This window comes from Xyrauchen texanus, chromosome 39, assembly GCF_025860055.1.
Source record: "Xyrauchen texanus isolate HMW12.3.18 chromosome 39, RBS_HiC_50CHRs, whole genome shotgun sequence".
Lineage (NCBI taxonomy): Eukaryota > Metazoa > Chordata > Actinopteri > Cypriniformes > Catostomidae > Xyrauchen > Xyrauchen texanus.
The window spans coordinates 7,800,178-7,827,865 of record NC_068314.1 but is presented as its reverse complement, the minus strand read 5'-3'; the positions used below and the strand labels follow the sequence as shown (position 1 = coordinate 7,827,865).

The following is a 27,688-nucleotide window of genomic DNA, read 5'->3' as shown; positions in this document are numbered from 1 at the left end:
TATTATATTATAAAGAAAGCAAATACACATTTTTAAAATTCAATATAAAAACAATAGTTTGAAAGTGTGTATGTGTAAGAGAAAGAGATGTTCATGAAGTCAAATTCTGAGCCAGTACACACTGTGTGATTATGTCTCTAGTTGTGTTTGTCAGTCATTTTTAAGGACAGTGCAGTACTAAGAATGCATTTTCAGTGGCTTGTCTGTGTTTGATGTATGAAAAGTCAGCACTTGTCTCTCGCAGACAGCAGATAAACACTCTGAATCAAATGGACACTGGGGAATTACAAAAAGAGACACTGGGACAACATGTGTCACCTTTGCCAATACTCTTCATTTCTACCCTATCTTTCTCACACATGCTTTTCCCATAAGCGTTATCTCTCTGTGTTTGTTCTTGGTAGTTACTCAATTGCTTTTAACCTCCTACAGATTCTTCCTTCCTACAGGTCCCTTCTTTTCAAGGCTCCACCCATTATCTGACTCTTTCTTTGCCCTTTTCTAGACCACCACTTTCCTCATATATTCCTCATTAATTCTGACTATAAGTGGGCCAACTATTTGAGAGCTGCTGAGACATTCAACATAATTGCCTATCAACACAAGGGTTGTGTATTGAAATCTACTGCTGTATTTGCAATAGAATGCTAGTGTATTGCTTTCTGCATATTACATAGAGTACACGGGTTTTTAAACTTTGATGTCAAGAAGGACCCCCAAATATGATGACCTCCTGGCAAGGGACCCCCTTTCTCAAATATAAATGCAGCTATATATTTTGATGTAGTTACTATTTGCGCTAGATGCAAATAGCACCTATGACACACTGTAACTATTTGCATTCAGATAGTCTGGTTGAAACACAAAAGTTAAAGTCAAACTGGACCCCCAAGTGTCGCTTCAATGGTGTGGTGTGTAAACACGCTATAGATGTGTTTTTCTCGTTCGAATGACACAGGTTTGATTCCCCTTTTGCCCCCAGATTTTCTTTTTATGTTTCCTGTCTCCACTCCACTCCAATATTTTCTTTAATTCTGATTGGTGTTAGTTGCGGGTTAGTTCGTTTCTTTAGGCTACTTATAATAAAAATGTAAAATATATATAAAGGTTTTTTCGAGGAGTTTCAAGAATAGTTTGATCCGTGTAAACTTAACCATGGTGTTACTGCATTAATAAGGTGTTAATATAGTAACCATGTTTTTATTTTGTAGTTACTATGACATTACATGACTTAAATTGGTAGAAATATGGTTAATTCTTGTAAGGGAAGATTAGAGTTAAGTTTAGGGGTATGTGTTTGTGTAGGGTGTCTGTGGGACTCTAAATAAACACAATAAACATGCTGCACTGATGCCCCTATTCTGTATGTTAGTATTTAATTAGGGTTGCAAAAAGTATCTGCCACTATTTGCACTGGGGTGCAAATATTATCAACACAAGGTGCAAATAGTATCTAACAATATTTGAACTTAGTGTAAAGAAGATGCTTTTGGTTGTTATTTACAGTGCAAATAGCCCCAGCCATATTTGTATGTACTGTATAAAGACTAATTTACAGTATACTGTGAGAGAAAAATCTTGTTTCAGCATTATATTATAAACAAAACATGATGTTTGCAAAATTAAATAGTTGCCTTTTATATTGCCATTATACTAAATCATAAAGAAAATTGTATGTATTTAATGTATTAAATTGACCGCATATCATCTTTAACGAACTATAAGAGCAATGTTACATGTATGAACTTGAAAAAAATATTGAATTCAATTAAAAATTTATTTCTAGTCTTTAGAAAGCATAAATATGTAATGTAAAAATCCATAAATGTTTAGTTCGTTTTTTTTTTCTCTCAAATTGATTGCAGACCTCCTGGCACCTGTTAGGTATACCTTGTCTTGTCTCACTGTTGCCCTTTGTTTGTCTTTTTTGTCACTTTTGTAGTTCCTTAGTTTGCACTTTTGTCACCCTTGTAGCTCCATAGTTCCCTTGTTAACCTTCGTGTTCTCTGTTCATTGTTTTCACCTGCCCTCGTTAGTTTGCCATTGGTTTCTGTTTATTGCCCTGTTATCTTGTTTGAGTTCTGTTTGTTCATTGGCCCCCGTTTTCCCATGTCCGTGTATTTTAACCCGGTTGTTTTCACTCCCCTCTGTCAATCGTTGAATGTTGTTAAGCCTGGTATGTGTTCCCTGCCCGAGTTCTCAGTTTTGTTTCATCGTGTTTAAGTTTCCTGTTTTCCCATTGTGGGTTTTTTCCTTTGTGTTTATTTGTTTGATTGTTTAATAAAGTTAAGCTGCATTTAGATCCACTCTCCTAGTCTGCCTTCGCTGCCACCATTCATAACAGCACCACATTGCATCCCCCTGGGTCCCCAGATCCCACTTTGTATTCTGCAAACTGTTTTTAAATAGTATGTAAAACAATGCATTATGCAACAATAGACGTTCAAACAGTCTATGGTATGGTATGTCGCTGATATGATCTCATCACAGTGCAGGTTTAATATAGATGTTTTTAGTTTTTTTTGCAGTCTGGTCAATTAATAAAGTAAGAGATGTATACTGTAGAAATAGTAGAATGCTATTCCAAAAATTTTTGGGAAACATAGTCACATTCAAATCAAATAATAGGGTTATTTGAGTGATGCAATCATGCTTTAAGTGTAGTAATTTGAAAGTGAAGAGCGCAAGATCTTACTGAGTCGGCTGTCATTACTGCTGCTATTGCCATTGAGAAAGAGATCCTTATGGATTTAAAAACATGAGATGTTCTGCATGACCGTGTAATTGCTTAATTTATTAAACAGGAAAGGACGACTGATTTTAATTTCAGGCAAATTGGTAAGTGCTTTTTGCAGTGTTATACAACATCAGAAGTTTTCTAAGTGTAAATTAGGCTGCTTGAATATTCATTGTCAGATCAAGTTTTGAAAAGTAGTGCTGCATTCCAATCAACTCGGAAAGTCGGATTTTACAACTTCCTACTAGGAAAAGTGAAATGGAATGCATTTTGAAGTCAGAATTACAACTTGTAGGCTCGTGCAGAAATTCCCCTCTCCGATTTCGCCGAGATGCAGGGTTATGATGTGGGAGCTGTGGGAGCCTGAGGCTCAGGTGTTATAGCGGTTTGTCCCATAATCGCAGGGTTAGCGGTTCGATTCCCAGCCCACATGACTCCACATACCAAAGTGTCCTTGGGCAAGACACTGAACCCCAAGTTGCTCCCAATGTCAGGCTAGTGCCTTGCATGGTAGCTCTGCCATCATTGGTGTGTGAATGGGTGAATGAGACGCAGTGTAAAGCGCTTTGGTAACCGCTAAGTTTAAAGAAAGACACTATATAAGTGCAGACCATTTACCATGATGTCATGTCGACACTCAGGGAGATTTTCAAAGTAAGTGATAAACATTCACTAATATTAAGTAATATTGATAAATGTGTTTGTTTCCACATTACATGATACTAAAGCTTGTTTAACAAATGCCTGCAGAAAAAAGGTGTATAAAACATTATAAATAACTTTAGCAAGGCAGTGGTTATCTTGGAGGTGTGTTTGGGGTCGTTATCATGCCGGAATACTGCCCTGCGTCCCAGTCTCCGAAGAGAGGGGATCATGCTCTGCTTCAGTATGTCACAGTACACGTTGGCATTCATGGTTCCCTCAATGAACTGTAGCTCCCCAGTGCCGGCAGCACTCATGCAGCCCCAGACCATGACACTCCCACCACCATGCTTGACTGTAGGCAAGACACACTTGTCTTTGTACTCTTCACCTGGTTTCCGCCACACACTCTTGACACCATCTGAACCAAATAAGTTTATCTTGGTCTCATCAGACCACAGGACATGGTTCCAGTAATCCATGTCCTTAGTCTGCTTGTATTTAGCAGACTGTTTGAGGGCTTTCTTGTGCATCATCTTTAGAAGAGGCTTCCTTCTGGGACGACAGCCATGCAGACCAATTTGATGCAGTGTGCGGCATATGGTCTGAGCACTGACAGGCTGAACCCCCACCCCTTCAACCTCTACAGCAATGCTGGCAGCACTCATACATCTATTTCCCAAAGACAACCTCTGGATATGACGCTGAGCACGTGCACACAACTTCTTTGGTCGGCCATGGCGAGGCCTGTTCTGAGTGGAACCTGTCCTGTTAAACCGCTGTATGGTCTTAGCCACCGTGCTGCAGCTCAGTGTCAGGGCTTTGGCAAACTTCTTATAGCCTAGGCCATCTTTATGTAGTGCAACAATTCTTTTTTTCAGATCCTCAGAGAGTTCTTTGCCATGAGGTGCCATGTAGAACTTCCAGTGTCCAGTTTGAGGGAGTGTGAGAGCGATGACACCAAATTTAACAGACCTGCTCCCCAATCACACCTGAGACCTTGTAACAATAATGAGTCACATGACACCGGGGAGGGAAAATGGCTAATTGGGCCCAATTTGGACATTTTCACTTAGGGGTGTACTCACTTTTGTTGCCAGCGGTTTGGACATTAATGGCTGGCTTCTAAAGTGAATCAAACGTTTATTTTATATTTTGTTTCTGTCTGGTGTGTTTACTGTATATTATAGTGGTCTTGTTCATTACAATGGTAAATGTTTATCACCTTTTATTTAGTATGGCAATCAGAGAGTGCAAAAGGGAGTGATGAATCTGAGGAATGTTGGCAAAGGTTGTTTGAAAACATACTTTATTTGTGTAGTTTAGTTTGGTGCCACTAGTAGTGTAGAAATTGCTCACTTCACCTTTAAGTAAGAACGGCGCTTTTGGAGTGCCTTTGTGTCAATATTTACTCTTAAATTATTTACTTTAAATTAAATTAATAGCAGATTGAAGCCATTGAATCAGATAGAACGAATGGACATGATACGGATCCATAAAACAAGTGAAAGGCAAACAGATAATGTCACAATCAAAGAGGCATGTAGACAAATAACATGACATCTCTACAGATAGCCATGTCAACAACAGTCTGTGCAGAAAGACAAAGGAAAGGAACTATTGCCTGTATACAGACTAAAGTGGTTGAGAGACAGAGAGCAACTGAATGCTGCAGTTTCCTACCAATAAACCACTGTAGCAACACAGTAAGCCAAAACTGGGACGAGACACATCAAAAGAGCATTCTCAAGGCACCCAAATACTTGAAATGTCTCTATAAACACAGCACAGCTTTTCATCCTGTCTCCAAAAGCATAAGTCACATAAACAAAAGCTTCTCTATGTGCTTTACCCAAACTGACAGTTTAACAGAGCTAATTGATTAGCTGATTGACGAGTTTTAAAGGTACAGCAACAATACATTGTTGCTGTACCTTAAAAATTGCAAAAGAGTTGACAGTTGTGGAAAACATTCTTTGAGTATTAACATAAAAAAAATAATAATGAAAAAAATATATGATATGCCCATTAATGACAAAGTGAATATACTAAGATAATGCTGCCTTCACTTCGACATGTCAGAATGAGATGGTAGGGAGGAGGAGATAGTAGCGTTTCAACAGCTGCGGAACATTATGAACGGCACGCTGCACTTTCGGTGTCAAAATAAAAGCCTCAGGTGAAGTAAATAGGACAGAAATATATACATTTTCTATAAAAATGAATCGAATCTTCATTTATCTTTTATCTATTTACATTAAATAATAATGATAATTTAGTATTGTATTATAATATTAAACTTGACTGGGTCCCACAGTAATAATGTAATATTATGCAATATTCAACTGGGTTACAAAAAGTAAATGGAGTAGTTTTTGCACACCTTGTTCATTCAAGAAATATATATATATTTTAGGAAAAGTATTTGAAGGTAAATACTTTAAATAAGGCATAATGTACAGTCAGTCGGATAATGTACAATTAGCCGATTGTTATCATACAATAAACAACTGGCTGACTGTACATTATCCCACTTATTACATGGCTACTAAACAAATAAATAAATAAATGAACCTAAAATATTGGTTTGAGTTGAAATTATGTAATTTGAGAATAATTCAATCACTGAACAACTGAAATCAACTTCCGGATTGAGTTCTGTTGGTGTTTATTTTGTAAAAATGACCATCTTGACTCATCAATATTTAGCCTATAATAAGACTACTTGCCAAATAAATAAATAAATGCACATGAAACATTGATTTGAGTTTAAATTATTTAATTCGCTAACTTTAAATGATCCCACAGTGAGCCGAGCTGCAGGAGAGACAGCTCGCAGAACCCAGAGGAGCGGTCTGAAACGTCTTAATCCCCGGATGTGTGGTTGTTACAGAGCAATATCTGACCGCTGGATGGCGCCATTGACAAATAAGAATCATGTAAGAACGCTTACATATGTTTATATGTTTTATAATAAATAAAAGATCAATATGAAACATGCCTTTATTATTACTTCTAAATAGATATTTATTCAATGCCTTTAAAATATTGGATCTACTTGGCTACAACAGCTGTTTGGATTAAATTATGGTTCCTCTGATTTAAAATAAATATTTCAAAGCAAATAAATAGTTATTAAGATAAAAAATCAAATAACAAAAACTGGTTGAAAATGATTGAGACATAATTGTTGTAGCCATAATGCCCAGCCCAAGTTTTATGAACGTTATGTTAGTCCCACTTGATCATTGTGATGTCATTTAAAAACAAAAAGCTGCTTTGGCTTGTTAGCTTTTTGTTTGACAACCCTGCTAATATATATACAGGGTTGGGAGGGTTACTTTTGAAATGTATTCCACTACTGATTACAGAATACATGCTGTAAAATGTAATTTGTAACATATTCTGTTAGATTACTCAAGGTCAGTAACGTATTGTAAATACTTTGGATTATTTCTTCAGCACTGGTAGATTTTTTTCACATGTTTTGACTACAAAAAAACTCTCAGTACAATAAGACCAAATACACATGTTAAAAATACATTCTCTGAAAAACCTAAATGTCTAATGCAGTGTTTTTTCTAAAATAAGATAAATCAAATTGATCTTGTTTTAAGGATTTTTTGATATTTTTAAAGGATCACAATACAAACATTATTATCAAGAATGCGATTTTTGCCCTAATATCAAAGGTCTTACTGGAAAAAAGAAACTATGATGCAATGTGAATTTTCTTGATAAAAAAATATGATCATGCCTGGTAACGTGCGTGCAAAATGGCTAGAAATGGCATTTTAGCTTAGCGTAAAGCTTACAATATACTATTTCTTCTGCTCCAAACTTACTTCAAACTTACTTCTCTGTCTGCTCGTATGAATGTAACACATCATAAGAAAGTGTTTCACCACTGTATAAATCCACTTTGGATTGCATCATTTATATGTATAAATGTTTTCCATCCTAAAGGACTAAATCTTAACTGAAACAAATGACAATAAAATGCTAATTAATCTCTTCAGTAATCAAAATACTTTTTGAATATAACTGTATTTTAATTACCAATGATTTAAATGGAATACATAATGGAATACAGTTACATATACACTCACCTAAAGGATTATTAGGAACACCATACTAATACTGTGTTTGACCCCCTTTCACCTTCAGAACTGCCTTAATTCTACGTGGCATTGATTCAACAAGGTGCTGAAAGCATTCTATAGAAATGTTGGCCCATATTGATAGGATAGCATCTTGCAGTTGATGGAGATTTGTGGGATGCACATCCAGGGCACGAAGCTCCTGTTCCACCACATCCCAAAGATGCTCTATTGGGTTGAGATCTGGTGACTGTGGGGGCCATTTTAGTACAGTGAACTCATTGTCATGTTCAAGAAACCAATTTGAAATGATTCAAGCTTTGTGACATGGTGCATTATCCTGCTGGAAGTAGCCATCAGAGGATGGATCCATGTTCTCATTCTGTTTACGCCAAATTCTGACAGAAATCGAGACTCATCAGACCAGGCAACATTTTTCCAGTCTTCAACTGTCCAATTTTGGTGAGATCTTGCAAATTGTAGCCTCTTTTTCCTATTTGTAGTGGAGATGAGTGGTACCCGGTGGGGTCTTCTGCTGTTGTAGCCCATCCGCCTCAAGGTTGTGCGTGTTGTGGCTTCACAAATGCTTTGCTGCATACCTCGGTTGTAACGAGTGGTTATTTCAGTCAAAGTTGCTCTTCTATCAGCTTGAATCAGTCGGCCCATTCTCCTCTGACCTCTAGCATCAACAAGGCATTTTCGCCCACAGGACTGCCGCATACTGGATGTTTTTCCCTTTTCACACCATTCTTTGTAAACCCTAGAAACTGAGCAGATTGTGAAATACTCAGACCGGCCCGTCTGGCACCAACAACCATGCCACGCTCAAAATTGCTTAAATCACCTTTCTTTCCCATTCTGACATTCAGTTTGGAGTTCAGGAGATTGTCTTGACCAGGACCACACCCCTAAATGCATTGAAGCAACTGCCATGTGATTGGTTGATTAGATAATTGCATTAATGAGAAATTGAACAGGTGTTCCTAATAATCCTTTAGGTGAGTGTATTTAGTCTTTTAAATACATATTCCCATTACATGTATTCTGTTACTCCCAAACACTGTATATATATATATATATATATATATATATATATATATATATATATATATATATATATATATTATCTTAAAAAGCTGGCTTGCTGGTCCAAGCTGGGCTAAGCTAGTTTTTAGCTGGTTTAACTGGTTGGCTATATCTAAAATTAACCAAAGACCTACACTTCAATTGTTATTGTTAGTATAGCTAGAACAAAACATTTTGCTAGCCAGTAGCCACCAACTTAATGGTCTTTTATTTAGCGTTATGAGTTGTAAAGCAGTTCAATGGAAAGGAGGAGGTGAGAACCGGCCTGGTGATATAAACAATATTTTAATGATTAACTTAAACAAAAGTCAAACACACACACACAAGACGGACATGTCCGAAAACGATCTCTCTCTCATCGCACCACCATCCGCAATCGGCCTTTATCCCTCTCTGAGGCTTAATTAGCCTGATAAGGGCCCGGGTGTGTATAATCACAACCCGGCCCCGCCTTCCACCCTGTCACATGAGTGTTGCTTAGAAACAATTACATTTAGAGTCAAAGGATGTAAACTCTGTTAACTCTACAAGTTTTTAGCTTTTAATTTTGGTAATTCCAACATGTTGTGAATGCAGCACAGGCATTACAGTTCTAGAACATTCTGTCACCTTCAGGTAAACAAAAAGTTAGCAAATACATGCCCACTATGTGAACATTTGAAGTTTATTATAGAGTGTTTTCATATAATGAAATTCAAATAAACATGACATTTAATGAAATTCTCACTAACAGTTGCTATAACTACACAGGTTGCACATGAAGGCATTTGCTGTGTGTTAGCGCCAAAAAAGTAGGACGTCCTTTCTTTAATGCATGGCAGATTCTATTGTCATGGAGAGGCAGTGAGACACTGTGCTATTTATATAAAAAAAGCACTCTGTTGTTTGATTAATCATATTTGCGTTGTGAGCAATGCATTCTTTCTCAGCCCTCAGAGACTGGCAGCCATTTCACACATGAGTTCAATATGAACTCAAGCACTTCTGATCCAATTTTACCATGTATTGTTTTATATGTGTGCTAAAAGGGAAGGGAATTTAAGATGATAGCTGCAGGTTCAAATGTATAAGTACTGTACTTGGGCTGTCAATCAAGAGTATGGCCCCTAAATAAAGATCAGAATCAAAATCAGAATCAGAATGAGATTTATTGCCAATTATGCTTACAAATACAAGGAATATGTCTTGGTGGCAGAAGCTTCCAGTGCACAAACAATACAACAGCAAGACAGAGATAATAATAAAAAAAATAGAATAAAACTAAAAAGTGAATAAATAAATTAGAATATATAAGTATATATAGAAATACACAATAAGACAAAAAAATATATTTATTTATGTATGTACAAATACAAATCTGTTCTATACAGATGCAAGGGAATGTATGGCAGAAGAAGTAGGGTATGTTGGATAAATATAAATAGACTAAGCTGTGTATTGCACATAATTATTGCTCAAAAATAATTATAACTGTTCATGAGATGGATAGGGAAAAAATTGTTCCTGTGCCTGGTGGTTCTGGTGCTCAGTGCTCTGTAGCGCATGCCAGAAGACAATAGTTCAAAAAGGTATTGGGCTGAGTGAGTGGGGTCCAGAGTGATTTTTCCACCCCTTTTCCTCACTCTGGAAGTGTACAGTTCTTGAAGGGAGGGCAGGGGGCAACCAATAATCTGATCAGCAGTCCTACCTGTCCTTTGTAGTCTTCTGATGTCCGATTTCATAGTTGAACTAAACCTGACAATTATTGAAGTGCTGAGGACATATTCAATGACTGCTGTGTAGAACTGTATCAGTAGCGCCTGTGGCAGATTGAACTTCCTCAGCTGGCGAAGGAAGTACAAACTCTGCTGGGCCTTTTTCCCAATCAATGAGTCAATGTGGGTCTCTCACTTCAGGTCCTATGAGATGGTAGTGCCAAGGAACCTGAATGACTCCACTGCTGCTACAGTGCTGTTTAGAATGGTGAGCGGGGTCTATGTTGGGTTGTTCCTCCTAAAGTTCACAATCATCTGTTTTGACTGCACCAGTGAGCCAGCCATTCAACCTCCCTTCTGTGTACAGAATCATCATCATCTTGGATGTGGCCGATGACAGAAGTGTCGTCTGCAGAGTTTAGGAGCTTGACAGGGCGGTCCTTGGTGGTGCAGTCATTGGTATATAGGGAGTAGTGGGGAGAGCACACATCCCTGGGGGGGAACCAGTGCTGATCATACATGTGCTGGAAGTGAATTTCCCCTGTCTCACTAGCTGCTGCCTGTCCATCAGAATGCTGGTGATCCACTGACAGATAGACCTGGGAACAGAGAGTTGCTGTAATTTAGTCCGGAGTATAGCTGGGATGATGGTGTTGAAAGCTGAACTGTAGTATGTAAAAAAGATGCTTGCATATGCCCCTGGTCTGTCCATATGTTGCAGGATATGATGCAATCTAATGTTGAATGCATCATCCACAGACCTATTTGCTTGATAAGCAAATTGAAAGCGATCTAGAAAGGGTCCAGTGATGTCCTTTAGGCGGGCTAACATCAGTCTCTCAAATTACTTCATGACCACAGACGTCAAAACGACAGGTCTGTAGTCAATATATCCTGTGATTTTGAGTTCCCTATCTGTCACTCACTCGATGTTGTGCCGATGTAGTGACACTAGGGGTTGCTCTTGGGAGCCCCAAACACCTCTGATCTTTGAGAAAAGGCCAATGGGAATTGGCGTGTGGGATTTGCATGCCACTCCCCCGGACATACGGGTATAAAAGGAGCTGGCTCGCAACCACTCATTCAGATTTTTTCTTCGGAGCCGAGCGGTTGATTCACGAGTTCTGGAATGAGACAGGCAGCTCGCCATAGGGCAAGTTTGATGTCTCAATCAGGCTCAAGAGCAGGATGATCTCTCAATCACAGCCTCGCAGTATGTATATTTTAGTTCATAAAGCATGTATGATCTATAGGCTATATAAAGTATAGTCTTACATATGGTAACCATTAAAAAAATAAAAACACAAATGCTGCCTGGGCACATTTGTGTCATGGTGGAAAAATTGCATGCAATCTCTAGAGCTGTAGCAGTGTGTGTGAATGTATTCTTTGTGTTTGTGCTGTGATGTGTGTGTTGTAGCCCAGATGGCCCTACATTCAGTTCCCGCTGTCAGTCTCATGGCAGATCCTGTAGATACTGTGAAAATCAGAAGACACAAGACATTTGAAGCATGGATGGAGAAAATAGGTCAATCTATTTAGCATCTGAGCTGTCACTTCACTATTTACCAAGCTTAGCAACATGCTAATGCCACACTCTTCTGGAGTTAAGTGTGTGTTGCTTATTTAAAGCATTCCAAATTAGTCAGTTATAAGGTTCCATTTAAAGGTGAAGTGTGCAACTTTTTTATATTTTAAAATACATTCTACTTTCCAAGTTAATTGTTTATTGACAACTATAAGTCATTCATTGGTTTACCTCCCCTCAATGTATAAACACTGAGCTCCCAGACACAAACAAAACATTGCTGTTTATATTTTGAGCGGCCCGCTCAGCTCCACCCATCCCTTTCTATGTAAACCAATAGCGATAGTTTGGGGCGTGTCTACTTGTAGTAAACTGTTCAACCGTGAGAACATGAATGTCCACGTCCATGGCAGTCATGTTATAGAGGAAACAAAACTTAACTTCGCCAAAATTAGAAGACTTGCTAAAAGAGACAGAGACCGAAAACTGAATAAAACCTGAGTGAACATTTACAAAGTGGAGGATTTTGAGGAATTTTTGGGGGGTTCGATTCTTGCCATGTTGCTTCACGACAGGTTCATTTCACTCACAAGTTATCTCATTACTGTCGACCCTCAGATAAATTCGTAAGATACTTGGAATAGATATTGTTACGCTTACTAGTTACCAAGAACTAGCCCACCTCTTGTGCTGGATCCCCTACACACCAGCTGCCATTCAATCCAGTGATGTTATTGGACAAGCCGATTCCTCTGCCATGCTTTCTGTCTGGTGTGTTTATGTTATAGTGGTCTTGTGCATTACAACGTTAAATGTTTATCACCTTCTATTTAGTATTGCCTATTTGTGCATAGGGAATCAAAGAGTGCAAAATGGCGTGATGAGTCTAAGGAGTGTTGGCAAAGGTTAATTCAATTTTATGCCACCAGTAGGGCAGAAATTACACACTTCATCTTTAAAACCATATGAAATCAAAATGAGAGTTTTTTGGCTTTTATTCACAGTGGCTGTTAGCTTTGAGCTCATATATATTCTAGTGTACAACTAAATATTGACAAAATTCCCTTTTAATACATTCTTAAAATTTACATTCTTTCTCTTCTGGGGAAACAAAACCCAAATACTGATGACTCATCTTGCACTACACAGATTTCAGTCCAATCAAAGGCTCTTCAGATTGAGAATGACAACCATCTGTAACACTAACAAGTAGCAAATCGTAGGTCACAGCTTTCATGTAACTAAAGACTATTAGCTATTTTTAAAAGGTTTTGGGACAGTGCTTTTGATTATGGAAGCTGGATCTTGCCACAGAATAAAAAATAAAAAAGGTAACTTGCAATTACCATATATAAAGTCACAACTGTGTGACATAAAGTCGCAATTGCAAGTAAAATTTCAATTTCAAATTTTATCACACAATTTCAATATAATATCTCGTAATTTTACTTTCTCAGAAATGTGTGAAATAAACTCGCAATTGCCTTTTTATAAAAAATTGTATTGCATGGCAGAATCACACATCATCAGAGGTGAGCTTCCCTCCCTCCAGGACATCTATACTAGGCGGTGTGTGAAAAAAGGGCCATCAGAGTCTCCAGCCACCCGAGGCATGGGATGCTCTCACTGCTACTATCAGGCAGGCGGTATCGCAGCATCAGGACTAGGGATGCAACGATATCACTTTTTCTCTTCCGAACCGATTCCGATATCGGAAATCTCAGTATTGGCCGATCCCGATCCGATACCAGTGTTGTTTTTTTGCATAATCAGCTTAGAATATCTTTACATTATTGTGTGGAACTAATTGGGTGTGCTCTTTAATATGTAAAGAAACACAAACCTTTAACTACACATTATTTCAATATAAATATATAGCTTATTAAGAAACACTTTATTACAGTTTTTTCCAATAGCTATGACAGTTTTTTTCAATACATTTAACAAGTTTCCTAAACTCTTAACGCACCAACACACCTAAAACACACAACTGGCAAAACGGTTAATTTCATGCTCAAAATCACACATTGTAAACTAAACTCCAAAACTAATTTTCAAAATACAATAATACACTAACACAATACACTATGTCTAACAAAACACTGCAAACATGTTTCAAAATCAAATAAATATTCAAAACACTAACACATGTTCTCTTCCAACAGGAACATTTAGTCAATCATAACACAATGACAAAAAACACTATCATCAGCTGAAATTACAGAAACTGCATTATTTTATGTGTAAGGTCTGCCCTTATACAATAGACAGTATATTGTATTGATCATAGATTGTGTTTTGCACTGTAGTTTCTTTTGATGCCTCTCTACATTTTTGTTTTGTTGGGTTTAGTAAATGCATTTTACTTTCTTTTGCTGCAGAAATTCAACACAAAAAATGAATGACCCATCTCAGAGTAGCTTTATAGAATGTACAGTTTCTGAAAAAAAAAAGACAGAGACAGAATTGCTGCAGTAAAGACTTTATTTGCAAAAGGACATTGCTGCAAGATATACAAACAGAAAAAGCACTGGAATAATAATTTAAAAAAACAAAAGTAATCTTCTAATCTTCCCAGTCTTCTGCATTTGGCCACATGTTCTCATCCACATCACACCTGATATCTTCTCTGACAAGGCATCGTGGGAAGAATCTTTTGGCATGCCTTATCCACCCCTGGCAGTGTTCAGCTGTGATGTCTTGGCATGCAGCATCCATTGCATCCAGGAGGGACATTTGGTCATGTGGACGATGGTCAAAAACCTTCCATCTCCAGGCTGAGAAAAACTCCTCAATGGGGTTGAGGAAAGGGGAGTAAGGGGCAAGGAAATGGGACATCATCCTTGGATGGGCGTCAAACCAGGCTGTGACTGCACGGGAATGGTGGAATGCCACATTGTCCCATATGATCACATATATTGGCAAGTGGTCTCCCACCTGTCCCCTTTCTACCTCTGGCACCAGTCTTTCGTGCAGGTCTTCTAAAAACAGGAGAAGGCGGTCTGTGTTGTAGGGGCCAATCTCACATTTATGCAGGAGTGCACCGTTGTTGGAGATTGCGAGCACATGGTAATGTTGGCTCCTCTCTGGCCCGGCACGGTAACTGTGGCCCTTTTGCCAATTATGTTTCTCCCACGGCGACGCCTTTTTGCTAAGTTGAAGCCAGCCTCGTCAACATAAATAATTTCATGTGGGACTTGTTTGGCCTCCACCTCCATGACTCTCTGAAAGTAATTAGACACAGTGTATGTAAATGCTTTGCTGTATATCTACTGTATGTCCTAATGTACTCCAGGTTTATAGAGTAGTTTACTGCAAAACACACTGTGTATAGTACAGTAATGACTGTATTGCATAACCTTACCTGGACGTATTGGTGACGGAGTTCTTTGATGCGCTCACTGTTCCTTTCAAAAGGAACTTTGTATAGTTGTTTCATTCGAACTCTGTGTTTAGCTAGAGTCTGAGAAATGGATGTTATGCTGATTGCTGCAATGTTCCCAAAGACAAGGTTGTCCTCTACAACTCTGGACTGAATGTCCTTCAGTTTTATTTCATTGTCAGCAATCACCATGTTGACAATAGCAAGTTCCTGTTCTTCATTCAGGAGCTTTCCTCTGCCCCCTGAGGGAGGTAGACGTTGAATCCTTAGAGGGACAAAATACAGTTACATTTTAGAGACCGGAGGCATACAGTCACTCTAATAAATGGTAAAATTATTTACACTTTGCTGTAGGAGAAGCAATATCCTACCTGTTGGTTTCTCTGAAAATACGGACAATGGATGCCACTGTGTCCCGGCTGAGATTTGGCTGTACTCGTTCACCAGCTACTCTGTATGATAGCCCGTGGTTTATGACATGGTCAATGATAGTAGCTCTTATTTGATCAGTTACCCTAGCTCTGGTCCTTCTTTGAGCGCCACCACGCATTCTAACTCCTCTACCTTGCCCCACTCCTCTCCCTTGTCCTTGCCCTTGCCCCACTCCTCTCCCTCTACCTTGCCCCACTCCTCTCCCTTGCCCCACTCCTCTCCCTTGCCCTTGCCCCACTCCTCTCCCTTGTCCTTGCCCTTGCCCCACTCCTCTCCCTTGTCCTGGTACTCGTCTTCCTCTCCCTCGTGCAGGCATTTTTTTTCTTTCTTTCTTTCTTTCTTTCTTTCTTTCTTTCTTTCTTTCTTTCTTTTGTGTTGCTCTATATTGTTCCTTTTCCACACAAGATCAGCCCAAAGAGTCCTCTTTTAAAACATATGATCATGCGATTGAAAGAACCTCAACACCTGAGTGTGCTTCCTAGATGGGAATCAGCTGTGATTTATATATTTGCATAACTTCAATAAGCTGTTTCTCATTAGCAATGGAATAAGATACAGGGAATATATTTGTGTTTCAATTCACAATGTGAACAGCTGTTCACTTTGACTTTAGCCTACATAAGTTATGTTTAGAACATGATGTTATCTGTTCTGACATACAGTGTGAAAGCATTTGTAAATTTGACTGTAAAATTACATTGTTTTGGTCTTGGTTGAGCTTGTGTGTAAAAGAAGTTCAAGCATTTTAAATTTGTGTTAATTGTATGCATTTTGTGTTAAAGCAACAACAAATGTGTTAATAGTATAGCTTATAGAGACGGATGTAGTGCTAACTGTGTTAAGAGTTTAGGAAATTTCATAGCGATTGAAAAAAACTGTATTAACTAGTATACTGGATAATGTAGCAGCAAAATTAACAGTAATTCCAGTATAAGTCATCAGTATAAAATAAGTTTTTTTTGTAAAAAAACATTAATCTTGAATCTGGACTTAAAAGGATTCAGTTTCATTTAGCTGGAAGACATCAGCTCACTTTTCATTCACAAGTTCTTATTTGGAACCCATTCAACTAAAATATTATTATAATTTGTATACTAATAGAAATATATAGTAATATATCTCAATCATGCACCTTTAACTTTAACTTAACTTTTATTTTGACATTCTGAACTCTCCAGGAAGTACTGTAAGTGTGTCTGTTTGTAGGTATGTTCACAGTAGTATAATTCACTTCTTCTTCAAATTCTGGTAAAATGCAGCTCCAGTGCCGTTCTAAATGCATATTATAAGTGAACCGAACTATTGAGCATCTACATCTGAGATGTTGTTCGTGAGTAGAGCTCAAATGTTGTGCACCGCGTGAAGGCTAAAAATAGCCGCAAGTGTGTGTGTGTGTAAACAGAGCAGCTCCATTCACTGAGGCACTGGAGCTGCACGTGCATTTTATATATTTACTTGTTAAACACAGCGTTTTGTGATTCACAGAGCTATCGCACGTCTTCAAGGGGCTTTGAATAAAATGCACGAGTCAAATGAACTACTTTTTGTTTTTGTGGTTCTTTTATGTAATTTTTGGAGCTTGACAGTAACGAATATGCCTAACATACAGTATCAGATTTGGATCGGTCTCGTCGGACCGATACCCGATCCGTCTAAAAGCTTCAGTATCTGAGCCGATACCGATCCAGGTATTGGATCAGTGCATCTCTAATCAGAACCCGCACCAGCCGATTTCATGACAGCTTCTTACCCCAAGCAGTCAGACTTTTGAACTCTTGATCTCTTACGATCAACATACATCAGCAATGCACTTTAATCTCATACTGACTGACTGTCATAAATTATATTTCTCTTAACAACACACTGGCAACTGACTATCAACTGACAGCGTGAATGTCAATGCAACACTACACAACCTTACTGCATATTTATATACATAGTTTTTATTGTATAATTTGTATTCTATATTCTGTGTATTGTATATTGTACATATATATATAATGTATATTATTATTTGTATATTGTATTGTGTATTGTATGTGTATATTAGATTGCATAAATCTGATGTTTATTGTAAATTGGTATATGTCATATCACTGCCATGACTGCCATGCTTGGAACTGCACCAAAGGCTTTCACCCACTGTTGCACTTGTGTATATGTTCGAGTGACAATAAAGTGATTTGATCTGAGAATTTAGAACTTTTTTCGCTCTAAAGTTTATATTCCACAGTGCTTGTGTGCCACAAAGGTAAAATTATTTTGGGATAATTTATCTACCAAATTCATTTGAAATCTCTCATATCCCAATTTTTTCACCATCATCCTTCTGGGGCAGGTCCTCCTATCTGATCCTCCACACTTTCTCTCTAGCGGTAAGAAAAGGAGATCATTGCAGCGACAGAGTAGGATCTATAAATAGAGGATCAGCCAATGGCAGAGCAGAACCGCCCCTGTACGCTGGTGGGTGACTACTGGAGTGTGTCATCGCCACTTTCTCTTTCCTTGTATCATTCCATCCTCCTTTTCCCACCCTGCTATTTCTCTGTCCGTATATCACTCATTCCTGCATCCCACTCAATTTTGTCGCCATCATGTCATGTCATGTTTCTTTCTTTCTCTCTCTCTCTCTCTCTCTCTCTCTCTCTCTCTCTCTCTCTCTCTCTCTCTCTCTCTCGTTCCCCTTCACCAGCTGTTCTCGCTTCTTGTCTCAGGTTCTGTTGTCTTTGTTCTCTAAGAGACATTTAGAGATACATTTTTATATGATATCTTTACACCAAATACCTGGGACAAAATATTACCGGAATACTCCGAAAAACACAAAAGCAACAGCCACAACTATATAATAAAAGTGGGCGATATAAGCAAAAATACCAATACTGTTGGGAATCCCAAAAATGTATTTGTCGATAACAATAAATATCATGATTAGGGTTGTTAATTTAATGCATTCATTTTGTGTAATTATTTCAATAAAAAATAATGCATAAAAAAATCAACAAATGTAATCACGCCCCCTGTCCAGTATGTAAATTCTGTAATAAACCTTGATGTTTTTTTGCGTTCTGCAGTCAGCAAGGGGCAGTCAGCGCAGCCTCAACTTTGGGCTATACCACAGACATTTTTTGGAAAGGGAGGGCTTTATAGAGAATTCCTTTGTCTGTACAAGCAACATGCCTTGTCAATCCTAGATAGCATGCTGCCCAGAAAGAACAAGGAGACTGTGGCAGGGCGGAGGGCGGGGCCGGGTCATGATTCTACACACCCGGTCCCTTATCAGGCTAATCAAGCCTCCGAGAGGGATAAAGGCTGACTGCGGAGGATTGTGCGGGAAAGAGAGATTGTTTACGGACATCTCCGTCTTGTGTGTGTGTTTGTCTTTTGTTTAAGTTAATCATTAAAATATTATTTATGTCGTCAAGCCGGTTCTCGCCTCCTCCTTTACGAAACCCGGGAAGGAGGAGGGATACGCCATAGTAGAGTTCTCGCCACTACCAACCACCCCAACGGAGCAGCCGCGGCCATCTGCCGGGGGACGAGAAGCCCAGCTGCCTGGAAGTGGAGGAACGGCCGCTGACCGCGAGGGGAGAAGGGGCTCATAACCGACCGCCTGGAGCGGTCAGGGCCACTGCCAGGGGCGGAGGAGTCCCCTACCAGCTGCTGAAACGCGGCAGGGTCTGAGACCGCGAGCGGGGAGGGGCTCGCTGCCGACCGCCTGGATTGGGAGAACCGCTGCCAGGGGCGGGGGAGACCCCTTCTGTTCCCCGAGAATGCGGTGGGGAGTTCCGTCTGCCAGGGGCTGGAGGACTGCCTCCGATCTGCCCGGAGAGGCACGTCTGTCGTCCGTTAGAGGGTAGAGGAGAGGCCGAGGAACAAGCTACCGCGTATCAGAGAACTGGCGAGTAAATGTTTTTTTTTTCATCTCCTCTCTCTCACTCACTGCCACTCTGCGTTGGCCTTTTCCCTCTCGTTTAAATTTTACAGTGTTTTTTTTGGGGGGTGCTACGCTGTTACAGGAAGTACCCCCCCATTTTTATTATTTTTGTTTCCCTCCCCGTGTCCCCTCTCTCATCCAGGTAGACAGGGATGACCTGCCGGCAGACGGCCAGGGAAAGGGTGGGGGTGCACATCATGCCGGGGGCTCCCCAGCCTGTGAGAACGAGGGAGGAATTTGGCAGGGCGGAGGGCGGGGCCGGGTCATGATTCTACACACCCGGTCCCTTATCAGGCTAATCAAGCCTCTGAGAGGGATAAAGGCCAACTGTGGAGGATAGTGCGGGAGAGAGAGATCGTTTACGAACATGTCCGTCCTGTGTGTGTTTGTCTTTTGTTTAAGTTAATCATTAAAATATTATTTATGTCATCAAGCCGGTTCTCGCCTCCTCCTTTCCATTGCACTGCATTACAGAGACTTAAATAGATGATGAACTTTTGTGACTGAAGACAGCTCAACAGAGCATAATAATGCAGGGATCTTGAGACACATTTTTCAAAGTTTCAACCGACGTTTACCTTGCAAGCGTTTTAAAAATGCATAGTTTATGGCACGAGATGATGAAACATACCGCAACCAAAGAATGACCCTTAAAGAGTGTCCATCTGATGCATTTGCACAAATAATCTTTTGAAAAAAAAATAGCCTAAATGGAACTTGACTAAATGGATTATATTTATGATATATTTCTAATTATTTAACTTATTATATATAAAATCATATTTATTTATTTATTTGGGGGGCCTTTCTCAGCAAATATTGATATATGTGATTAATTTGGATGAAATGTGATTAATTAATCGGCACATAGCACAATGAATGTTATTATATTTTAATCAATTGACAGCCCTAATGTTATAAACACATTTTCATGAAAACGTTATTCAAAAACTACTGAATAAAAATAATTAATTGTCCTTTTGACACATTTAAAGAATTACATTTTTTTGAATTTGTTTTATAATAATATAAAAATTTATTTAAAATACATGTACCAAGATTTATTTGAAAACTGTTTTATTTGCATCTTTTGGCAGAACCATTTCAACCAAATTTTTGCCCAATTTCTGATTTTAAATTGTATGTATGTATGTATGTATGAGTTTACTTGTATAGGGACAGTACAAAAAGACATCATTTTTGTTAAAAGACTAAAAAAGATGCATTGCATCTACCTCAATTCCCTAGATAAGACTTTAAAATCACTCCAGATCAAGTACTAAAAAGATTGACAGTATTAGTCAAGCACAACTGGAGTAGAAACAATATTCCCAATATAGCACCAACCCTATAAATCAACAACTGTATTTACACTAGCTTTTCAGAGCTCGTCATTGCACTCAAGCATTTAGCAATATATAGTTCATGCCTGATTCAAACAAAATTTTTAGGACAGTATAAATATTACAGTTTTTCATTAGACAGAGCTGGGCCTAACCGAGGCTGCTGCATGTCCATTTTTGCTGAACATTCCGGTAATTCAAACCATATTCTCACAAAACATCTGCTTTATCACACTTGAACCATTAAATTACACTCCAGATCAAAATTTCCACTTCATTTTGTCACATGTAGTAGAACAGACACTTTTGCTGAGTTAGCACTGTATGCTATGTGCTGTAACATCAAAATAAATCAAGACAGCATCACAGCTGCTTTGTAGTGTAGCTCTACTGGGGCACAATTAATCCAATCCTGTCTATTTGAAACACAGCAGGACCCTAAATCTTCACCAAACAAATTTCTAACACCAAACTCTTTTGTGAAGGATGTGGAGATGATAGATAGCATTGATGAATTTATGTCTAACATGTTCTCGGCTGTGTTCCTCATGTTGACTGACTAAACTGCCTGGATGTCACTGTTAATCGTGATTTAACAGATGCTTTTTTCAAAGCCATTTATAGTACAGTGCACACTCGTTGAAAGGGAAATATTCTGTGGTCCATAATGCACTTATAATGTTTCCACCATCTCAAAGTATCACATTACTATACCTACATTTTTGCAATATTATGTAAACATGGCTCGTTGTACGATTCGCGGCAGTTTCCTGGTGAACACTAGAGACGCTACAACAATGACTTTTTTATTTTAACCAAATCACAAGGAAAACGGCAGATTATCCATTCATAAACAATTCACTTTTGCTCTGTTCCTCACACAATGTCATTTTATGACACCTAAACACTTTTACTACAGCGCATGATGATTGCATTGCATAACCAACTATATTTACAAGCTTATTCAAGGGGGATCAAGTTAGGCAGTGGTTAAACTGAAAGATCATTGCACTTGTAACACAAAGGACCATGGTACGGTTCAGATGAGCATGCGCAATGGCACCGAAAGTGTCATAGAAGCACCACAAAATGATGTGGTTGCTTTAGGAATTGCATGTTTCATCTCACATTTGTTTTTATGACATAATCGGTGAGTTTAGGTAAATAGGTTTTGTTAATGTAAAACACATTAAAGCATTAACTTTTGGGATAAAATGTAACTGACTTTTAGCACCACACAGTGGACATTTCACCTTGATAATGTTGCGATATCTGTAATGAAACATGTAAAATACATTCAAGTAATTTCCATGAGATCAGGCTAACCAAAACAGCTGTAATTACATTTTACATGAAGATTTGTGCTTCTGCATTTAAAAACTGCCGCATTTGATTACGAGACACAACCAGAGGCAACAGCATTTGGCATTGTTGACATTAATCCTAGTGCAAGGTTTCTCCACATGGCAAGTTTGAATATAATTGCAGGCTAGGGCTATTCGGCCAAAAAATCAAACTGTGATAAAATGCGATATGATAATTATGAACTTTTTTACTATTATTTACTGACCAAATTTAAAGTGATAGTTCACCCAAAATTAAATGTCTCTATTAATTTACTCACCCTCATGCCATCCCAGATTTGCCATCTTCTGCAAGCAACAGATCAATATTTAAGTAATTTTTTTACTATAAATCTCCAATTTCACTTTCAATTCTTCTTCTTTTGATTTTTGTTGATTCACATTCTTCATGCATATTGCCACCTACTTATCTGGGCTGGTCAAAGGTGAAGATGTATAGTAAAAAAAGGACTTAAATATTTATCTGTTTCACACCCACACAAATCATATCTCTTCAGAAGTCTTATAGATTACTTTTATGTGATTGTTTGAGCTTCAAAGTTCTGGCCACCATTCACTTGAATTGTATGGACCTACAGAGCTGAAATATTCCTTTAAAAATCATAAATTGAGTTCTGCAGAATAAAGAAGGTCATACACATCTGAGATGGCATGACGGTGAACAGATGCTGAGAGAATAACTGTATTTTGAATACTGTTCAAAAACGGTTGTTGACACTTTAGTCTGAAAGGAGGGGAAAATGTATATTATTTAGTTTTATTATTTATTATTATCATTATAAAACAGTACCAATATTGATGTAATAATTTCTTAACTTGCATAACATTGCTATGTTAAGCCTTTATTTTGGCAGAAGCTTTTATTTTGTCTGAACATAGAAGGAAGACTTCTGTCGAGTTGACAGTGGCCTTTTAATGCAGATAAAAGCTCCACTCTTCTGTCCACAAAACAAAGCATATTTTGAATCACAAATTATTTAGATTAATCATTTAGCACTAGAGCAAGTGCAAATGAAATTTAAGACCTATGGTGAAGGGCAAGATTTTCAATGAATAATAACTTAAAATTTCAGACTGTTCCTCACACAAAGCTACCATATAGCTTCCTTTTATGGTGTTGTTGTTGTTTTCCTTTTTAGAACTTAATAACTCCGGGTCAATACATAACTTCATTGTATGTAAACAAGCAGTGTAAACATTCTCTTCAAAACATCTTTTGTGCTTCACAGATGTGGGTTTGAAACAACATAAGGGTGAGTAAATGATGACAGACTTTGCATTTTTAGGTTAAAACAGACTGGAAAAACATATTAGGCTGGTTTAAGCCATGCTTTTCAGCAGGTTTAGGACATTTCCTAAGTGTGTAACCTCTCTAAAAACTGCCTTTGGCTACTAGCCTGTTATACATTTTCCCTTATAATGGCCTGCCGCTTGAGAATAGATCCAAGAAAATATGATGTGATCTGTCAACCTCCTCTCCTCTCCGTCCCCTGTCCATTGCCTAATTCTCACTTGGAGGTTTTAAAGCACTGCAACCCATTTGCCCCTTTGAGCAACTTACTCTGACAAGCTGAAACAATCTCAACCTCACAAGCTCAGCCGCATGGCCTTTCGCGCTCCCACACACGCATCTTTGAACACTGGCTCGCTCTTTCCTTTGCATCCTACACGCAGCGGCACAGAGAAAAGCATACACACATTGCCCTGCGCCCCAGAGGGTGCTCTTTTGAGCAGTCACAGGTTGTGTATAGTGTGTCCTGGGAATGTTCCAGATGGAGAGTGAGACCAGGCGTAGGATTCATTAGCCAAGGCTTTTTGTTTAACACAGCTCTCTATTTCTCCTCCAAAACTCTACCGGCAGCAGTACAACTCTGATTAACACAGTGCTTCTGGTCAAGACAATCACCACTACTTCTTTGCTAAGTGTACTACTGTTCCCTCTTTTTCTCTTGCCCTCTTTTTACTGCTATTATATCACACATCATTGTTTGGAGATCTTCTCTTAGGCCACAATTACAATATATGCCTGGAACTGTTCTTTCTCAAAATATCTACGTTGACTTGTAAGTGTATCTGATGGCCCAAACTCTACTTTCAGAACTCTAAATGTGATATATCAGAATATATAATGCCTCAAAGACATCAGTATCAGAGTCAATGTGTAGCGTTTATCCCAAACGTTCCTGGAGCATTAAGCTGTAGTGCTCATTTGGGTGACGCAGTTTCGAGTCCAGCGTGCAACATGTCCCGACTGCATTCCTGGGTTTAGCCCTGGCCCAAACCCAAAACGAACAATTCTTACTATGAATATACATATGCATGTAATATTTTATTTGCAAAACAAAATTACGTGCCTTATTAAATGTTAGGCTGCAGTTTCCTAGTGAAAAGCCCAGCAGGGGGCGCCAAAAGCGTGTGAAATTGTTTCATAATTTCATAACAAGGTATTTAGGTGAAAATTATGGGAGGTTTTAATGAGTAAAACGTACCTCCCAAGCCTAATCAATTGTGATCTAAAATCAAATGAGAGGTAAACAAAACATTCTCACCCTTAACCAACGCTTAAACCTAACCGAGAGCATCCAAAAACAAAATGAAAAATGAAAAGCACATTTGCCGAAGTGACCACGTCATCTTGTGTCACTTCTATGAAACTCTCATCTCACGTGTCAGTCCAAAGTCCAGCACTCTATAAGGTGAGCTAATGCAGAAGCAGATCACATTGGAATAAGTGTATGAATGTAAGTGAGTCTGTAATACAAGCATTAAAATGTATTGTATTTCAAATGATGCATTATAGTAAGTGTGTTTCTATATCATAATATAGCAATGTGTGAGTAAAATAGAAAAAATATATAATATAAAACAATTTATGAGTGTGAGAAAAATATGTGTTTATAAAGTCATAATCAGCCAATGTAGCTGTGATTTGTGTGAAAGCAAATAAAACGCACAGTTGTTGTAGTATCTCTAGTGTTCAAACATAGAATTCTGCACGTAAAAGTCAGTTTTCAAAATCGTTGTTTGTTCATTCTATGAGACTAGGTTGCGATTTTTGCTGTTTTTTTAGATGTCATAAATAGGCATTTTTCACAAAGGAAGCACAATTCAATATACAATAAATTAAGAGAAAATCTTTAATTAAAGTGATCGGGAAGTAAAGATGTAAGAGACTTGAATTTAAATCCAAGGATCCATAAATAGGCTGAGTGAACATGAACTGAGTTGAGTGAACATGCATTGCATCAAAGAAAATAAAAGTAAGATGCAACATATGCCATTAAAAATGATATCTCCCTGATGCCTATGACCTTTGATCAACTTACCTCAGTGAGGTGCGGGTTAGGGTTAAATCCGCATTGGTTGCACACCATGGAGCGACACTGCGTGCAGGTATTGTAGTTTGGCTGGCCTTCTGTAGTGCCTGTCAGATCTGCACTCTTGCACACTGGGCAGAGCTTACTGCTGGGCATGGGTGCGATCTGGGGCAAAGAGTAGGGCGAGGTTGGTACGCTGCCCCCTGGCGAAACAGCGGGTGAATGCCCACTTCTGGTACTGCTCACATCCACCTGGAGGTTCTTTCGGGCAGTTTGGCCCAAACCGGGTCCCTGGGGCTGTGTCGGGCCTCCCGGACCAGGTCTCGCACCCGGTGGACCCCCCTGTTTGGGCCCCATGCTCGGGTCTGTCTGATTAGGTTTGCCTTGGGTACTGTGAAAAAAGAAAGACATTGCTGTGTGAATAGTGTGGTATGCGTTTGGAACTTCTGATAGCTGCACATTTTGTTGAATCCATCTGTCTAGGGAATTCACGGGAGGAGATTTAAAGATCTTTGTGCCACAATGTCCTAAGTAGTTTAAATGAGAATAGAAATATAGATCAATACAGCGAGGTACAATCTGGGGGAGGAAATAGGCAGATAGACCAAAAGGGATCCAACCAAAAGACTGCCAATTATATTTGTGAAAATGTATATACACAAGGAGGTGACAGGATTTGCTCTTCAACTAAGCATATTTACTTGTCAGAAATGGTCATTCTTGAACTTTGACACAGAACAGAGTCTGCATAGTGGCAAAAAGACTAAATGATGGCTCCTGGAGGGGATACCATTAGGCTTACTTGCTCAGAGATTGTTCTATCTTAACTCAAGAAAATGTATGTAGATGTCAGATTAATTTAAGTATCAATGTTGTGATGTTTTAACAACAATTTCTACTGAGACATAAAAATAGAAATAATTGAGACAATTGTTGACATACAGTAAGCGTAATAACATGCGATTTTGGTGATCGGATCGCTATCGGATAGCCCTTGACCACATTAAATGACAGATGTAAATGCACCAAGACTCATTGTGATTAGATCGTGATCGGATCAATGAAAGCACATTCTAAAGTGATATTTATATATATATATATATATATATATATATATATATATATATATATATATATATATATATATATATACCTGTATATATATATATATTATATATACAGCATATATGTATACATTATATACAGTATATATTTATTTATATATATAAGAATATTTAAGTTGTATTTTACTACAAATAACATTTTATTACAAAAGATCTTGCAATAAAAATATTTTATTACAAAAGAAGAAAAATGTGAAAGTGTAGATTTATAGTAAAAAAGGACTTAGATATTGATCTGTTTCTCACCCACAACTATCATATTTCTTCTGAAGCCATGGATTAAACTACTGGAGTCCTATGGATTACTTTTATGCTTAAGTTTTGGTCACCATTCACTTGCATTGTATGGATCTACAGAGCTGAAACATTCATATAAAATCTTCATTTGTGTTCAGCAGAAGAAAGAAAGTCAGACACGTCTGGATTGGCATGAGGGTGAGAAAATGATGAGATAATTTTTATTTTTGGGTGAACTATCCCTTTAAGCTTTGTAAGCCACCAAAAAACAATATAAATTCAGGAAAAACCCTGAATGTCATAGTGATGGAAAGCATTTGAATTATCCATCAGTGTTTTTTAAATTAGCTAAAAGATGGAGAATTTCCAGTTACCACAGCCTCCGATGTAATATGTAAGTTGCATTTTCGATTTAACATGGGTAACTTTGATCGGATCTCTCTTCTATCACAGTGGAGGCGCATTTGACAGCAAGGTGTAAATACAATCCAGCTAGAGAATATCCAGATACTATCAAGGTATGAAATGCATGTTAATTTAAGGTGTAAATGGCGCCTCCGATTATTTGATGTTGAAAGAATTTGGTGAAAAAAATCAATTGGCCTACAGTATGTGGTAAGTAAAAACATAAGATGTATCATCTAAAAACAAGTACAGTCTTAACGCTATAACACCATTTTGCTTCACAAGTAAATTTATCTTGTTTTAGGGATGTTTGGATATTTTTACTAGAAAACAAGCCAAAAATAATGTAAATGTATTTTGCGG

The 27,688-nt window shown here is 38.3% G+C and overlaps 1 protein-coding gene across 1 annotated transcript in view; it reads right to left on the bottom strand.

The window, feature by feature from the left end:
* Positions 1–25,916, bottom strand: part of LOC127632455 (protein bassoon-like) — a 154,315-nt gene extending 128,399 nt beyond the window's left edge. The window contains exon 1 of the mRNA XM_052111035.1: positions 25,569–25,916. Coding sequence (XP_051966995.1) covers positions 25,569–25,916 — 348 coding nt within the window. The remainder of the gene's footprint in view (positions 1–25,568) is intronic.
* Positions 25,917–27,688: the final 1,772 nt, after the last annotated feature.